Source organism: Dermochelys coriacea, chromosome 14 (assembly GCF_009764565.3).
Source record: "Dermochelys coriacea isolate rDerCor1 chromosome 14, rDerCor1.pri.v4, whole genome shotgun sequence".
Taxonomy (NCBI): Eukaryota; Metazoa; Chordata; order Testudines; family Dermochelyidae; genus Dermochelys; species Dermochelys coriacea.
In genome coordinates this window covers 37678405-37695160 of record NC_050081.1, presented here as the reverse complement: position 1 = coordinate 37695160, position 16756 = coordinate 37678405, and the positions used below count along the sequence as shown (strand labels likewise).

The 16756-nt window shown below is 44.8% G+C and overlaps 2 protein-coding genes across 3 annotated transcripts in view; both read left to right on the top strand.

Moving 5' to 3' along the window:
* The window catches only part of LOC119842544 (E3 ubiquitin-protein ligase TRIM7-like), a 53868-nt gene that overhangs the window by 25456 nt on the left and 11656 nt on the right, over positions 1-16756 (top strand). The gene's annotated exons all lie outside the window — the stretch shown is intronic.
* The window catches only part of LOC119842539 (E3 ubiquitin-protein ligase TRIM7-like), a 43294-nt gene continuing 36392 nt past the window's right edge, over positions 9855-16756 (top strand). The window contains exons 1-2 of one of the 2 annotated variants that reach the window (XM_043496985.1): positions 9855-10390; positions 16201-16296. In XM_043496985.1, coding sequence (XP_043352920.1) covers positions 9974-10390; positions 16201-16296 — 513 coding nt within the window. In that variant the 5' untranslated portion in view covers positions 9855-9973. The remainder of the gene's footprint in view (positions 10391-16200; positions 16297-16756) is intronic. The other variant, XM_043496984.1, reaches the window with a different exon arrangement.

Below are 16756 nucleotides of genomic sequence, written 5' to 3'. Positions count from 1 at the left end.
TAAGCTCATCCCCGAGGGGAAGGATCACGCTGGCAGCACAGGGCTGGACAGGTCACTGTGCATCTGGCAACTGCTGGTTTGTAAATAGTGCCCTCGTATTGAGTGGAGCGGGTCCATCCCTGCAATGCCCCATTGCCTCTGGCTGTGCCCTCGCTCCGGGGACTGACCTCCCTGTACCATGCTCCATTGCCTCCATGGGCGCCAGGCCCACAAAAGGTTAATCCGGCCCTGGGAACAGGTATCGCAATAAAGAAGCCTGTACTCAAATATGCCTCTGGGTCAACCTGCTCCTTTCTTCTAACAATGGCTGTGGGGAAAAGCTGAAAACATGCGACTCTTAAGGCTCAAAATCCAGGAGGCAAACAAATAAACTATCCTTAATTTAAAAATCTGGCTGAAAAAAAAAAAATCACAGATCTCCTGATTTTTGAATGCTTATGGCTGGCCATTTTGATGGCCTCTTTTTTAAATTGCAGACGCAGCAGCATGGCAAATGGGAGAGACGTCTCCCGGCTAAGCAGCTCCCATACCGCTTAGGGCTTCATAGGTCAAAACCAACCCTTTGGAGACCAATGGGCAGCCAGTGCCGATTCCAGTGCGTTGCTGTTGATTATGTGTGGAGAGGTCCTTCGTTCACTTAACAAGCAAGCTGCCCTCTTCTGCCTTAGTTTCCCAATGGACTGACGACATTGCCCCATGTAGAGTGTGTGGATCCAGTCTCAAGAGATAAATGTCTCAATTGCTGCAGCCAGGTCTGCCTTGGACATAAACAGATTCAGGCCTGAGCTTCTCTTAAAAAGTTATACCAATATCAGTAGGTCAGTTGAGGGAGATTTTTTACTACCACAGCTCTACAGGGAAGAGCCTTAGTGCAGCCAGAGGCATACTGGTATCACTGGGCCTGGCTGCCCTGTTGTACCCCCTAATGGTCAAATGTGGTGCTGCAGGCACTCTGCCTCAGTTTCCTCCTTCAAGTGCATCCCCTCTGCCTTCCCCGCACAGGTCAGAGATTGGTGAAGTAGCTTAGCCCTCTGGCCATGTTTAACCCCTTCCAGGATAAAAAAAAAATGCAACCTAAAGTCACTGGCAGCTAATTATGACGCAAGCAGGGCTGACCCCATTTTGCCTTGAAGTGGCCAGTCACTCTGTACTTACAGTGGCATAAGCACAATGATACTGGTATCGCTGCATTCACGCTGTGGGTTTTACAGGTATAGTTAAACCAGCATAGCTATGCCAGAAAGCCTTCCTAGTAATGGACAAGGCCTTAGACTACGTCTACATTAGGAGCTCTCTATAGGTATATGAATACCAGGATACCATACTGGCAACGTCCTTCTGGTATGGACGCAGCTAATACCAGCTAACTACTCTTGGTATCGGTCCAGTAAAACAACCCATCATGAGCAAAACCAGCTGTACTGGTTAAAGCACAGTTTTGCTGATCTAGTTCTGTCTACACTAGGGACTTCTGCCAGCCCAGCTCTGTCGGTCACAAACCACACCTCTTCACCCCCGACTGAATTAGCTATGCCAGCAGAAGTCTGTAGTCTAGACCAGCGGTTCTCAAAACTGTGGGCCAGGACCCAATTTTAATGGGATCGCCTGGGCTAGCTTAGACTTGCTGGGGTCCAGGGCGAAAACCCAAGCCCCACCGCCATGGGCAAAACCCAAGCCTCAGGGCTTTAGCCCTGGGTGATATGGCTCAGGTTATAGGCCTCCTGCCTGGGGCTGAAGCCTTGGTTCTTCGGCTTTGGGACCCCCAGGGTGGCAGAGCTCAAGTGGGCTCAGGCTTCAGTCCGTCCGCCCCCCCCACCCCGGGTCATGTAGTAGTTTTTGTTGTCAGAAGGGGGTCACAGTGCAATGAAGTTTGAGAACCGCTGGTCTAGACAAAGCCTTGGGCCAGTATAATAATGTCAGCTGGGGGTGCGTGTGAATTTTTTTTTTTTTTTTTTTTTTTTTTAAAAACAGCATTTCTCTAATGGCAAATACCCTAGTGTGGACACAGTTCTACCAGCATAAAAGTCCTTTTGCTGGTATAGCTTATATCACGGATATAAGCTCTACAGGCAAAACACTCTTTTGCCAGCGTAAGCTCTGTCTAAACTAGGAAAGTTTGCTGGTATAGCCTATAGTGATTGAGCTCCTTGAGTCTGTCTATTTAGCTTAACAAAGAGAAGGTTAAGGGCTGAATTGGGAGAGCAGAGGGGAAGCCTGGCTGAAGGGGGGGGGGGGGAAGCGAAGAGCAGGGGTGTTTAAATAATGACCAGCTAACATTTTAGCCACAACCAGCTAATATACATTTAAATACAAATGTTAGTGTGTGTACGAGGTGCGAAGGCTGGAATTGTCAAAAGAACAGAAGTGACTTAAGACTCATTGATTTTCAATGGAACTTGTGCTCCTAAATAACTAGGGTGGGATTTTCAAAAGAATCTATGTCATATAATGATTGTGTTAGTTAAGTGTGTTAATATATTTTCCCCGTGTAGCTAAACTGCTTGTGTTCTCTTGTTCGCCTTATAAAGGTCTCCCACTGGATGGGCCAGAGAGGGCAATTTGAGTGTTGAAGCTTTCTAGAAAGTTCTGGTTTGCTGTGCGAGGTGTTTTTTGAAACAGAACCAAGAGGTTGGTTTCCACATGAATTCTGCCAGAAGAAATTTAAAATGAACAGAGACCTGAAATCCCATTCCAATCCCTTGTGTCTGCTGCCCAATATAAAATATAAAGGCAAAAAGAGGAGAAATATAAAATTGATGCAAAATATAGGAGTGATGCTGAAGTTCCATCCTGCTAGATCATCTCTTCCACCCCCTCTTATACCACCAAGTAAATAATCTAACTGTAAGGGTGAGAATTATTCTAGCAATACCAGGAATATGAATTGATTGTATGGAAAACCTTGAGATGCACTGCATTAAAACCAAAATATCCATCCTCTGTCACATCAGAGTTGCTTTCATGAGGTGCAAACTGTGTATAAAAATTGCCATTTGTTCTTCGTGTAACTCATTTTTCTTTGTCTTGTAGCAGTCTCCTTGATTTTGCTGTATGCAATTTATTTTATCTGAATTCTCACTCAGTGTGGTCCTTCTAAAGTGTGGGTAAATGCATATTTTGATGGTGTATGTTCATATTACTACATTTGCTGGCAGTAGAATTGTTGTTGCTATCCATAAAAAGATCCAGATTTTCTCACAAACTCCTTTACAGATCAGTGAAATAATGGTGCAAACCTTAGAGCTAGTTGAATTATTCAGTATAAATAATATCCTGTGCCAATTTGGGGCCTGATCTTCAGTACTAAGTTTAAATTCACTATTTAACCATTCACTGCCAACCATTTCAGAATAAAGACCCAACTAAGATGATTTATTGCACAATTCTGCTTCCCAAGTGTCAGACGTCCCAAATATTTTCTGCCCAGACAACAAAACCTGCAGCTTTCCTTCAATATCCATGACAATCAACACCCACAATGCAGTCACCAATCAATTAAAAAACCCTGCAGTTCTTTGAAAGAAGAACATTTAGCATCAAAATAAAATAACCCAAAGGAAGCTTCACCAAACAGGATTATTTACAATTATGTTTTTCAATGAAAAAGCATTTTTAATATACAGATTCTGTTGCTGAACTTTCAACTCACCCACAGCTGTGGAACTTTGCAGAAACCAGAGGCCTTGCTGCGGTTAGATCCAGTCTGCAGCAAAGTGTTGCAGATCTTGTTTATACGCACACAGGAATGTGCACCCACAGAGAAGCGAGAGGGGCAATTTATTGAAGCATGACATTTTTCCTTGAAGAATCCTTTCTACAGTGTTGGTTATGGTCCTTATTTCACTGAACCAAATCAACCTACCTCTTTCCCCTAATACATGCCACTGACACTTATATACAGCAGCATCTTTCACTCTCGTGAGGGTTCAGACCAGATATAGAACTTGACTTCGTTATGCTGGTGTTGCCCTCCTCTACCTTTGTATTTTTGCATGAGAAGATCTGGTGACGTTTACTCAGTGCTCGCTTGGCTTGCAGGGCAAATCTAGTGAGAACGTCCTTAGTTGCCACCATCACACTGTACGCACTGCATAGCACAAAGTTCCTGCTGGCTGTTGTCCAACTCTGCTGTCCCTCCTTTGTACTGCTGACCTCTCTCTGCTCCTGCCTGTACCACAATATGTTAGACACGACATGAATTTCTAATACATCAACTATAGCTCTGTGAGAAGGGCACTTAAATGGCTTGCAGGAATGGTGCGATCTGTTCCTGATCCTGAAACTGACCTGCTGTGTGATGTTAGTCAAGTCATTTCATCTCTGTGCCTGTATCCCCATGTATAAAATACAGCTAATGGTGCTTCATAACATCCCTGTGACAGTAGTATTGCAAAATCTGAGGGGAATTTATATCAGCCACATTTGATGGGATTTTCTATTAATATTTGAGAATTAGGATAGAAATGGGACAAAAAAATCTATGGCCATTTTACATCAATATTCAATTATTTGAAAGAGAAAGTCTAAAATCTGAGGGTATTTTCTATCAGTTTTTGAAAATTAGACCAAATCTGGTGGGCTATTTTGTCAATAATTGATAATAGGAGAGACAAGGGTTTTAATCTGAGGGGATAGCTGATCCTAGGAGCTTTAACCCCTTCTACATCATCTGTCCATAATGTGCAGTAATGACAGGTTAACAGTTTCCCTACAAAACCAGAAGTGGTGGCAGTTTATTGCTGGTGGGGGAAAAAAAGTCCCCAAAGGAGGGAATTTAATACATATTCAAGGAGGTAGAGAGGAAAGTAGGCAACATTAGAAAGGACTTGAGATCGATTTTTGAAAAAGAGAAAACAATGTAAATATCTGAGGGGATTTTCAATCAGTATTTGATCATTAGAAATAACAGTGGCAGTATCTGAGGCAGGGATTGTGTCAGTGTGAGAGGGCAATGTGTGTTATAGAATCAGAATAGCAGGTTTGGAAGGGATCTCAGGAAGTCATCTAGTCCAACCCCCTGCTCAAAGCAGGGCCAAACCCAACTAAATCATCCCAGCCAGGGCTTTGTCAAGCCTGACCTTAAACACCTCAAAGGAAGAAGATTCCACCACCTCCCTAGGGAACCCATTCCAGTGCTTCACCACCCTCCTAGTGAAAAGTTTTTCCTAATATCCAACCTAAACCCCCCCCATTGCAACTTGAGACCATTACTCTTCGTTCTGTCATCTGCTACCACTAAGAACAGTCTAGATCCCTCCTCTTTGGAGCCCCCTTTCAGGTAGTTGAGAGCCGCTCTCAAATCCCCCCTCATTCTTCTCTTCTGCAGACTAAACAATCCCAGTTTCCTCAGCCTCTTCCCATAAGTCATGTGTTCCACTCCTCTAATCATTTTTGTTGCCTCCGCTGGACGTATTCCAATTTTTCCACATCCTTCTTGTAGTATGGGGCCCAAAACTGGACACAGTACTCCAGATGAGGCCTCACCAGTGTCGAATAGAGGGGAACAATCACGTCCCTCGATCTGCTGGCAATGCCCCTACCTATACAGCCCAAAATGCCATTGGCCTTCTTGGCAACAAGGGCACACTGTTGACTCATATCCAGCTTCTCGTCCACTGTAACCCCTAAGTCCTTTTCTGCAGAACTGCTGCCTACCCATTCGGTCCTTAGTCTGTAGCGGTGCATGGGATTCTTCCGTCCTAAGTGCAGGACTCTGCACTTGTCCTTGTTGAACCTCAGATTTCTTTTGGCCCAATCCTCTAATTTGTCTAGGTCCCTCTGTATCCTATCCCTATCCTCCAGCGTATCTACCTCTCCTCCCAATTTAGTGTCATCTGCAAACTTGCTGAGGATGCAGTCCATGCCATCCTCCAGATCCTTAATGAAGATATTGAGCAAGACCAGCCCCAGGACCGACCCTTGGGGCACTCTGCTTGATACCAGCTGCCAACTAGACATGGAGCCATTGATCACTACCTGTTGAGCACAACAATCTAGCCAGCTTTCTATCACCTTATAGTCCATTCATCCAGCCCATACTACTTTAACTTGCTCACAAGAATATTGTGGGAGACCGTGTACAAAGCTTTGCTAAAGTCAAGGAACAACACGTTCACTGCTTTCCCGTCATCCACAGAGCTGTCTGGTTTTACTCTATTTCCTGGCTTTTATAGCTCTAAATTGGGAATTATTTGCTCTTAGCAACTTGAACTGGTTTAAACTAAGCTTTTTGTTTGAATAATGCAATGGGTTGCCAGGAGTGGCCATTGATGTAATCACCCCCACCCAAAGCACTTTTAAAAAAGCTTAAATGGTTTAATCTACTCCACCTTCCTCATACAGTTAAAGCTTTGACACCCCTTTCCCTTGGCTGCAAAGGGTGTGGTATGTGAAAGGGGAGGCCAGGTGGCCCCAGCCAAGAAGCATGGAGCAGAACAGGATACCTCTCAGATTGTTTACAGTTTTAGCAACTCACTTTAATCACTTCCCCCGCCATTTTATTTAGTTCCTAGTGGAGGGAAACACATGCATAAATTTAATACAATGGTCCCAAAAGATACTGTGTGGGGTTGCAATGAATGTCACAACATAAATTCTAATGGCCAATCAGAATACAGGATTTCCTAATACAGTTTTATAATTTCCTTTAAATTATAGACTCACCCTGCTCCAAGCATAGGGATGGGCTGGCCTTTAGCCTTCAGATTTGCAGTGATAAAGTTAGATGAAATCCTAATGCTCATAAGCTCTTGCCAAGCAATATGATGGTTACTTGCCATATTAACTCTAGCCTCAAAATGAAACCTCCCAACACCAAGTACCAAGTTGAAGGACTTGTTTTAAAATTTGGAAGAGCAGCTCAGAGACCTCTCTCCTTAACCCAAAGGATAGGACCTTGTGGAGCCTGCATGAAAAGGTCCTTGGAGCAGACAAAAAAAAAATTGCAAAGCACTACCTATGGGATTCTCCTAGAAAGAAATGGACAAAGCCACTCACCTGTGGTGTCAGAGTAGCAGCCGTGTTAGTCTGTATTCGCAAAAAGAAAAGGAGTACCGGTGGCACCTTAGAGACTAACAAATTTATTAGAGCATAAGCTTTCGTGTGCATCCGATGAAGTGAGCTGTAGCTCACGAAAGCTTATGCTCTAATAAATTTGTTAGTCTCTAAGGTGCCACCGGTACTCCTTTTCTTTTCACCTGTGGTGCTATGAGTTACACTGCATCAGTCAGCGTATCAAAGGCATGTGACAGATATTAAAAGAGTCAGCATGATTGATTTGATCTTCACCCATAATCAAAACAAGGCCCTTTGCCAGTGTAGGCTGTGTACTAAATGCTGGCTAACAATCAGATTGACAGCACTCAAGGAAATCACCTAAGTTGCCTTGTGTAAGGATTCAGACTCACCCAACAGCTTCTCCTGCTGGTTGTCCTTGTGAATTAGCTCAATTTCCAGCCCAGAGCACCTTCCGCAGGTCATGATTCACCTTATCATTGGCCCCTGGTCTCTCCCAGGACCTGGTGCCCTTGCCTTGGCTGCTGGCCCCCTGGCAGTACCCCTACTCCCTGGGACTCCCCACATCACCTCAGTTGTGGGTACTGCCAGTCACCATCTAGCCCCACACCCTGGGGCAGACTACAGTGTAAAAGCCAATCACCACAGGCAAGAAGGGGTTTGGACTGGCTGCCTTTACCCACCCTCAGGCTGCCCCTCTGCAACCCCAATGCCTATATGAGCCTAGGGAGTTGCTGGCCTAGGGTTTTCCAGCCCCTGGGGCCTTTCCCCAGCCCTGCCTCACTCTTGGTCCCCTGGGTGAGTTCACCAGCCAGCATCTCTATCCTACCAGAGAGACTCTGACTAAGCTTCTGGCTCCCAGCCTTTATAAGGGCCAGCTGGGCCCTGATTGGGGCGTGGCCCAGCTGCACCTACTTCCCCAATCAGCCCAGCTGTTAGCCCACAGCCCCAGCCCTCTCCTGGGCTGTTTTAAGCCCACTACACCTTGACAAAAAATTCTTCATAGTTTCCCTTTAAAAGGAGAATATAGACAGAGCAGCAACAGAGAAGATTTTTACTGTCAAATTATTTCTTTAGTAAGGCCCTAATGGTCACTTCCTTGCCCTAAATCTCTTCAGATTAGAAGCCCAATGTCTTCCAGCTGGATTTGATAGATACCTCTATTACCTTGGCAAGTGACAGTGGCTCATACACAAGCAGAGATGACAGTGTTTGTCCCCCAAAAATAAATCCCACCACTCTGGAGTCTGATAATTTGGTCTGAATCTGCATGTTATTTTCTGAGAAATGGGTTAAAAACCCCTCACAGTGAAAACTACTTGATTGCATACACAGATCCACCACCCCTTTTTGTCCCTTGGAATAGCTTTGCCGATCAGGACTTTGCAGAAGTTAGATGGAGGCTAAGAAGCCCAGCTGTGCCTCATGCAAAGCCCTTGGCACAAGTGTAGTGGGGTGTCTGCCCCACTCCTGGAGAACAGGGGTTAAAGGCAGTGAGGGCAGCTGAGTGAGTAGCTGACCACAGGTGTGGCCAGCTCAATCAAGTCCACAGCTGGTGTGGATAAAAGGGCTGTGGGCATAGGTGCTGACTTTGTGGGTGTTCCGGGGCTGTTGACGTGACGTGACGTGACATGACATGACATGACATGACATGACATGACGTGACGTGACCCGCACCCCACCCCACCCCACCCCACCGGCACTGGGAAAAGTTGGTGCTTATGGCTGTGGGGCCAAGAGACAGAGGAGTCTCACTATAGCTCTGGAGTGGGAAGGACCTAGCTGCCTGGGAGCAAGGTACCTGAAGCAGATCTGGGCTGGGGAAAAGGGCAAGAGGAGATGGGGACCTCCAGCCTGGCGACTCCCCAGGATGAGGCCTTGCTTAAGGCCTTAAGAAGTACTGGGGCTGCAGACGTACAGCCCAGAGATAAATAAAGGCAGCTGGTCCAGCCCCCTTGCCAACGATGAGTGGCCATTACAGACTGCAGTCTGCCCCAGTGAAAGGGGGCTAGATCATGACTTGAAGTAGCCACTGAGGCAAGGTGGGTATAGAGGGTTGGGGGTTCCCTGGGGAGGGGAGACCCAGAGTGTGGGGGTACTGCTGGGGCAGGACCCTGAGGAAAAGGGCCACTGGGGTCCGGGAGGGACATGGGGCCTAAGGCAGGTGAGCCACTGGCCAGCAGAGGGTGCTCTGAGGCTGAAGAGCTAATTCCCAAGATGACCAGCAGGAGGCGCCGCGGCGGTGAGTCTGGCTTCGCTACAAGAAGATATCGAAATGTTTTCATGCTGCAGTTGGTGAGAATCAAGCAGTGACTCCAGCCCCCTGTTTTCCCTCTTCCTCTGTCACAGACCATCTATATATACCCTGCTGACCTGTGAGAACATGGCTAGAAAGATGGTATTTAGAAATTATTGTATCCGTCACGGAGGGCAAATATTAAGCAGAAAAAAAGATGGTTACTGCCACAGTTATTGGGTTGATGGGGAGGGGCATGATTCTAGGATCCTCCCCTTCTAAAGGCTGGAATACCACTGGCAGCCCACAATACTTTACTTTGAAAATTTTCCCAGAACCATCTGCGCTAGAGAGCTGTGCCATGAGCTAGGCTGTAGGCACCTCTGGAGTCCCACAATACAGTAACCCAGCGATGGCGGGAAGAAATGCTGTGTAGAGCTGTGTGTGCACGTGGCAGGTGCTGTTTTTCAAACAGCTGTTCTGCAGAGTGGCCGTGCTGCACCATTGCAGGGATCAACAGCATCAGGTGCTGCCACTCCACAATCTGTCATGGTGCTTCCTCCAGGTGCTAACACAGACCAAAGGGAGTTTCCAGTCTCCCAAGAGTAACATGAGACCATGACTACACAGGAAACACCTATTTGGTGTGCAAAGTTCAGAAACAGGCCCTTTCTGAGAACAGAAAAACGAAACTAAATTCCTCTCTTCACTGCAGAAGCAGCCATGGCTGCTGCGAATCCAGCAAAAATACTTCTAGGTGAACTGACTTGTTCACTGTGTCTAGATTATTTTAAAGATCCTGTGTTTCTAAATTGTGGGCACAATTTCTGCCAGGTCTGCATCACTCAGTGCTGGGAGGCATTGAGTACAAACTTCCACTGTCCTGAGTGCAGAGAAACCTTCTCCCAGAGAAACTTCAAACCAAACAGACAGCTAAGGAATATTGTAGAAGCTTCTAGAACGTTTACACTGGAGCCAACAAAAGAACCAGAAGTTGGGACAGTGTGTGAAAAACACAATGAGGATTTAAAAGTCATCTGCCAAAAGGATCAAATACCCATTTGTTTGGGTTGCCACCTGTCCCAAGATCACAGAGAGCATGCTGCGGTTCCCATAGAGGAGGCTGCTGAGGATTACAAGGTAAGAAATCACAGGATGGTGTAAAAGCTGGAATGGCCAGGAACAGCATTTTTAATAAAAAAAATTATGGCAAAAAACAGCAGATACAGTTAGACACCCTTATGAACAATACTTTAGCAATGAGAACAGACTTATAACACACTGTTATTAAGCTGTTCCAGCCCCAAACCATTTTTAACTCCAATAAGGACTTGGAAAAGTTAATTCTGCATTGGCTTAGGGGCTGAAATTTATACATATAGCACAGTAGTATTAAAATGGAACTGCTGTTAACCTGGGATGCATATTTTGCTAGAAATGAAAAAACATCTTGTGTGCATGTGTTGTGCACTTGTCGTGAATCAGTGCAGCCACAGGAATTGCTGGATTTTCCTGAAAAAAGGCCCATGAAGGGAGAGAGTAAGTCTCCTAGCTGAAATGTGGCATATGAAAGAAGGGTAGTTGGCTTCAATATTATCACCTCTTAAATACCAATAGCTTCTGGAAGATCCAAACTTACAGGGATTTCAGGGACCTTACGGTACTGATACACACAGCCTTCCAGGGTACAGTGAAGGTCATACCACATAAGTCATTGGGGCTGATATAACCATGAAATCTCCAAGGATATTGTCTCATATTCCTATAGGGCACACATGGGTCGGGTATTTCATCTTGTCCCAAATAATGAACAATCACTTTGTCCACATTTCCATCAAGAACTTCATATCCATATCTGTGACACAAAACCTCATTTGTATCGGTCAGCCTTCGGAAATATCTCTTCCTTACCAGAGGATCCCCCGTTGGGAAAAGATGTCTTCCTCTGTGGATCTATTTGTATTGATCACACCTCCAGTCCTCTTTTTTTTTTTTTTTTTTTTTTGGTCCTCTTTCCTTCCATAATTGTATGCAAGCAGCTGTCCATTTTTTGACTTAGAAGCTGGATGAGTCGATGTTTTGTCCTTTACAGGATTTCTTAAAATGTCCAGTGCTTCTTGCAGTGAAAGTGGTCCCAATTTATACATATAAACTAAACTACACACACTGGAGGAAAAACACTAACCAATCTATTTTATTGTATTTGTGCACCTGTCAACTTTTAGATTTTGTTAAATCTGCTGCAAGCTTTGCACAAATCAGATTAGAGTAACGGGTGAGACACACCACCGACTGGACAATTGTCGAGACACAACCGATGTTAGAGCAGGATGATTAAAGTAGAATAATGTATTCATTTAAGCAACACACACTACCATCTCAATGATTGGCAACAATGATGGGGACCTAGGAGGTTAGTGGCCTATTCTGAACTGATTTATGTGCCATGCAACTGTACACACGGAATTGTCACACCCTCTAAGCAGCTCTGTGCATTCTCAATCACCGATTGAGAGCTACGTGCCGGGGGGAATATCAAGGATCCAAACTGCAGAGGTGAAAACGGGGTGAAAACAGGTGTTCCCACAGGTACATGGATTCTGAATCAGGAAGAAAGCGAGTATTGGCCCTTATGGAATACCCACACTGTCCCCCTTGCTGCCTGCTCCCTGACCCCATTTCTGTGGTAACTGGTCTGAGTGAGCACTTTCAGTGTTCAGTGACAGAAGAGTGAGATTAGAGTAAGGAAATGGACTTGCAAGGGGCAGACAGACAAGGTGGGTGAGATAATATCTTTGATTGGACCAACTTCTGTTGGTGAGACAAGCTTTTGAGCTTACACCGAGAGAGGCAGCAAATCAGCTGCAAAGCAAAAGGGAGGAAGAGAGACTTTTTAACCAGAGCCAGGCAGTAGGAGGCAAACAACTCACTTCCATCCTCTGGGTTACTTTCAATCAGAGTGTTTTATTAATAATTAACCCCTTCATCGCACAGAGCAGGCAATTAAAGGCTGGTTTGGTGGTTTTTTTCAGTAGTACCATGCTGCTCTCACTTGTATGACATGCATCATTTTTGTCCCCTGTGCCACTTTGGAACCAAGTGTTCTGGGTGGTTTTAGTAACAGAGCTAATTTATCACCCAAAAACCTGGGTTAAAGGTCAATTCAGACAAGTTTTTCATTAGCATTATATGAGTCTCACCTGTATGTACTATATGTAAAACTTTGGTTCCCTGAGCCACTTCAGAACTGACTCTTCAGGTTTCTCTTTGGTTTTAAAAATGGTTCTGAGCCAGAATGGGTTAATGACAGTCAGCTGTTAATCAGTTCTCATTACTAAAATAATGTTCCCAGTGTTGTCTGACTGTTTCTGCTGAGTTGTTTTAAATCAGTTTTATTTATTAAAATGCCATTCCAGCCATTTCCCTTTATTTTGGTCCCGTGAGCCACTTCGGAGCTGAGTCTGCTGGGTGATTTTATTAATAAAGCTGTTTGTTGAACAGGTGGGTTTGTCAGCAGTTTTCTGTTGTATCGCATTATTCTCAGTTGTATTATGAGTATCATTTTTGTCCCGTGCTGCCTCGGAACTGAGTGTTCTGGGTGGATTTACTGATACAATCACTTGAAGGTGGTTTGGAAGAGGTTTTCTGTATTATTGCATTATTCTCAGTGAGTTGTATTATGTGTATCACTTTGGTCCCTGAGCGCATTTGGAACCATGTCTTCCAGGTCCTTTTTTGTATTCAAATTAAAGGTTCTGAGTTAGAAAGGGTTAATAACCGTGTGTAATGAGTCAGTGCTCATTAATAAAATATTGTTCTGAAGTGCCTGTAGCAGTATCCACTGTTTTTTCAACAATTTTATTTATCGAGATGTGTTTCTGGCATATTTTTGTTCCCTGTGTCTCTTTGGAACCCAGTGTTCTGGGCAGTTTTATTTATAAAGCTAATTGGAGCTTGGAATGGGCACCTAAAGGTGGGTTCAGCAAAGGTTTTCTGTAGTGTTGTTCTCAGTTAGTTGTATTACGTGTACAGTTGCATGCAGTGACCGTTTTAGTAAGGCATGCAACTACTCATTTGCATATCTTAGGCCAGTGGTCCCCCAATCTTTCTTGTGGGAATAGCATATTGCTGTTCCCAGTAGACTGTGGCGGGCACTGGACACCCCGCTGCCAAAATGCCGCCCCAAAAAGCGGCAGCAGGAAGAAGCGTCGCCACCGAGAAACGGCTATGCATCTCGGTGGCATTTCAGCGGCGGGGTGTCCTGCAGGCGCACACAAATGCCCCGGCAGGCACCGCGGTGCCCGCGGGTACCAAACAGGGGACCCCTGCCTTAGGCAGTCCCAAAATGGTGTACTCCATGCAGTGTAAACACAATCTCGCATGCACTGTATGCGAGGTCCTGATGTGTAGAGGATACTGTATTGTTCTACAAAATGGTGCTCTACATTGGGGCCGAACAGAATCGTCCCGCATGTCGACTCCAGCCTGCCGGCAGCCCGTTACACAATGCACACTTGCATTTATAGATGGCACCCCACTATCTGTGAATCATTTTGGTCCCTTGTGCCACCTCAGAAAAAATCAAGCTATTTTTTTGCCTGTAACTGGCACTTGAAGGTTGGTTCAGAAAAGGTTTTCTGTGGGATAGCGTTATTCTCAGTTCATTGTATTATGCGTATCATTTTGGTCCCATGAGCCACTTCAGAACTGTGTGTTCTGGGTCCTTTTTGGAGTTAAAAAAGAGGTTTGGGGCCAGATCCGGTTAATAGCAATGTTTTATTAGTCTGTACTCATTACTAAAATGTTGTTCTTAAGTGTCTGCCACAGTATCTGCTCTTTTTGGCAACAATTTTATTTATCAAAATGCCATTCCTGTGTCTTTTCAGAACTGTGTGTTCTGTGCGGCTTTAGTAATAAAGCTAATTATCACCTGGAATGCCCCATAAAAGATAAATTACATGGGTGTTTCATTAGCATTATGTATTCTCACTTGTATTTACAATATGTAGTAATTTTCTATATTTGTGCAACTTCAGAACTGATTGTTCCAGGTCCCTATTGGTGTTAACCCTTTCCAGCCCAGAACCACTTTTTAACAAAAGCGTGCTACTGATCCGTTCTTATTCCTAAACTATTGTCCTCAAGGTAATGTGCTGTATATATAAATTTTGTCCCTTTGCCACTTTGGAACCATGTACTCCTGGTTCCTAATAGCATTCAAAAAATGGTTTGGGGCTGGAACAGGTTAATGACCGTGTGCTAGTAATGGGTTCTCATTGGTAAAATATTGTCCACAAGGTAATGTGCTATGTTTATAAATTTCAACCCCCGGGGCACTTCGAAACCATGTGTCCCAGGTCCTTCTTAGTGTTTAAAAAATGGTTCTGGGCAGGAATGGGTTAATAACAGCATGCTAGTAATCAGTTCTCAGTGGTAAATTATTGTCCTCAAGGTCTTTGGGGGGGGGGTTGCTGTTTAAAATATGGTTTTAAGCCAAAATTAGTTAATGACAATGTTACTCCTGGGGGAATTCTGCACCAAAAATGTAAAATTCTGCGCACATTATTTGCAAATGCTGCAAATTTTATTTGTCAAAATAACACTATACAATCACACCAATTTCAATTATTTTGTAATTTATTTCAAAATACCTGTCAGCAAGTCTGTCTGTAACAATACACACACAAAAAAAGTAGAGAGTTAAAGAAACCCCTACAACAGCCCAGTTCCTGCTTCTCTGCCTCCTCCTCCCCCCACCCCCAGCCCAGCCGTGGCTCCCTCCCCGGCCCAGACACACATACCACATCTCCCCAAGAGGCAAGCTACGGGGCTCCCCTTGGCCCATACACTTAGACCCCCTCTCCCCCCAGAGTCCAGCTGTCTGGGTCGGGGGAACCTGGCACTCACAGACCCTACCTCTCCACAGCCCAGGGATCCAGAAGGAGAAACTGCCTGATGCTGGGTCCTGGGCTTGCATGGAGTTTACTGCTTGCTGCTGCCCCCTTCCTTCCCTCGGGGCGTGCTGGCAACCACAACAGCTGCTGGGAACACTCCAATTCCCTCCTCCTGGCATTGTCTTCTATTTGTGAGCTGGGCTCTGCCAAGTCCATCAGCCCCTAGTGGCGGCCAGCAACTCTGCAGCCCATTTCTGGGGTGGGGGGGAAAGGAAATTCTGCGTGCCCAACATTAATTTCTGCAAAATTCTGCATTGCGCAGTGGCGCAGAATTCCCCCAGGAGTATAATGTGTTATGAATCTGTTCTCATTACTAAAATATTGTTCTTAACTGTCTGTAACAGTACTTGCTGATTTTTGCAACAATTTTATTGACTAAAATGTTGTTCTGGGCCTTTCTGGCTCATTCCAGCTTTTGCACCATCCCTATATTTCTAGGCATGCACACTGCAGTGCTGCCTCCCTCTAGGCATCTGGACGCCTATTTCCCACCTAAGCCCTAGAGTGATTCACAGTCTGGAGGAAGAGGCGTTCGGCTGCCTAAGTACAGTGTTGGGCCCAACCTGGTAGGTGGCCTCTGAGCACACCTGCCAGATCAGGCCCCACAAGCTAGTACACATAGAGGCAGCCCTCCCTCCTAACTTTTAGCCCAAGGGTTAGGGTACTCACCTGGGAAGTAGGAAACACTGGTTCAAGTCCCTCTTCCACCTGATGGGGAGAAGAGATTCAAACAGGGATCTGCCGTCTCTCAGGTAAGTGCCCTGATCACGGGCTATTGTGATGAGGGCTCACTCCCTCTCCCCTGGAGAAGCTATTCCACTGGGGATAAATAGTAATTTGGACCAAAGAAAGAGAGAGACCACAAGCATGAGAATGACTGTATAGTGGTTAGAGCACTCACCCATTTAATTATGTATTTGATATTCTTGCAAATATAAATAAATGGGGGAAATCCTCCAAAAACAACCAAAACTAAGCCAGTTTTTCTTTTGTTAGGACCAAATTCGGAGCCGTTTGGAGATTCTGAAGAAAGAGAGAGACGAGATTCTGTCATTTAAATTGAGTGGGGAAAATAAAAGCCAGGAACTGCTGGTAGGTGCCGTTATTACTTAGAAACAAATGTGCACAGGGACATTATCAATACACTGCTTAGTTTGAGTATTGTAAGAGGACTAGTGAGTAACACAGTCTCATTCATGAATGGTGATTCCTTCTTTATTCTCATTGTAAAGAAAAACTCTTCTGCTTTAATTGAGAGTCAGCAGGAAAATGCAGCATTAAAGAAAGAGTTTTAATAAACCAAATATTTTCACTGATAATTCCAGTGTAATTTGTTTAATTAACAGTAGTTTCTCCTTTAGTCTTTCAACTAAAGCTGGTTGAAAATTTTCAACCAAAAAAAAGCTCCCTGCAGATAAATGGGGTTTAGTAGAAAACAACTTGCAAGACATTTTTTCAATTTTTTGACCGGAAATTTCAAAATGAAACGAACATTTTTGTGTCATTTCAAACTAAAATTTTCATTTTGTTTTTAAAAAACTTCCATATCTTT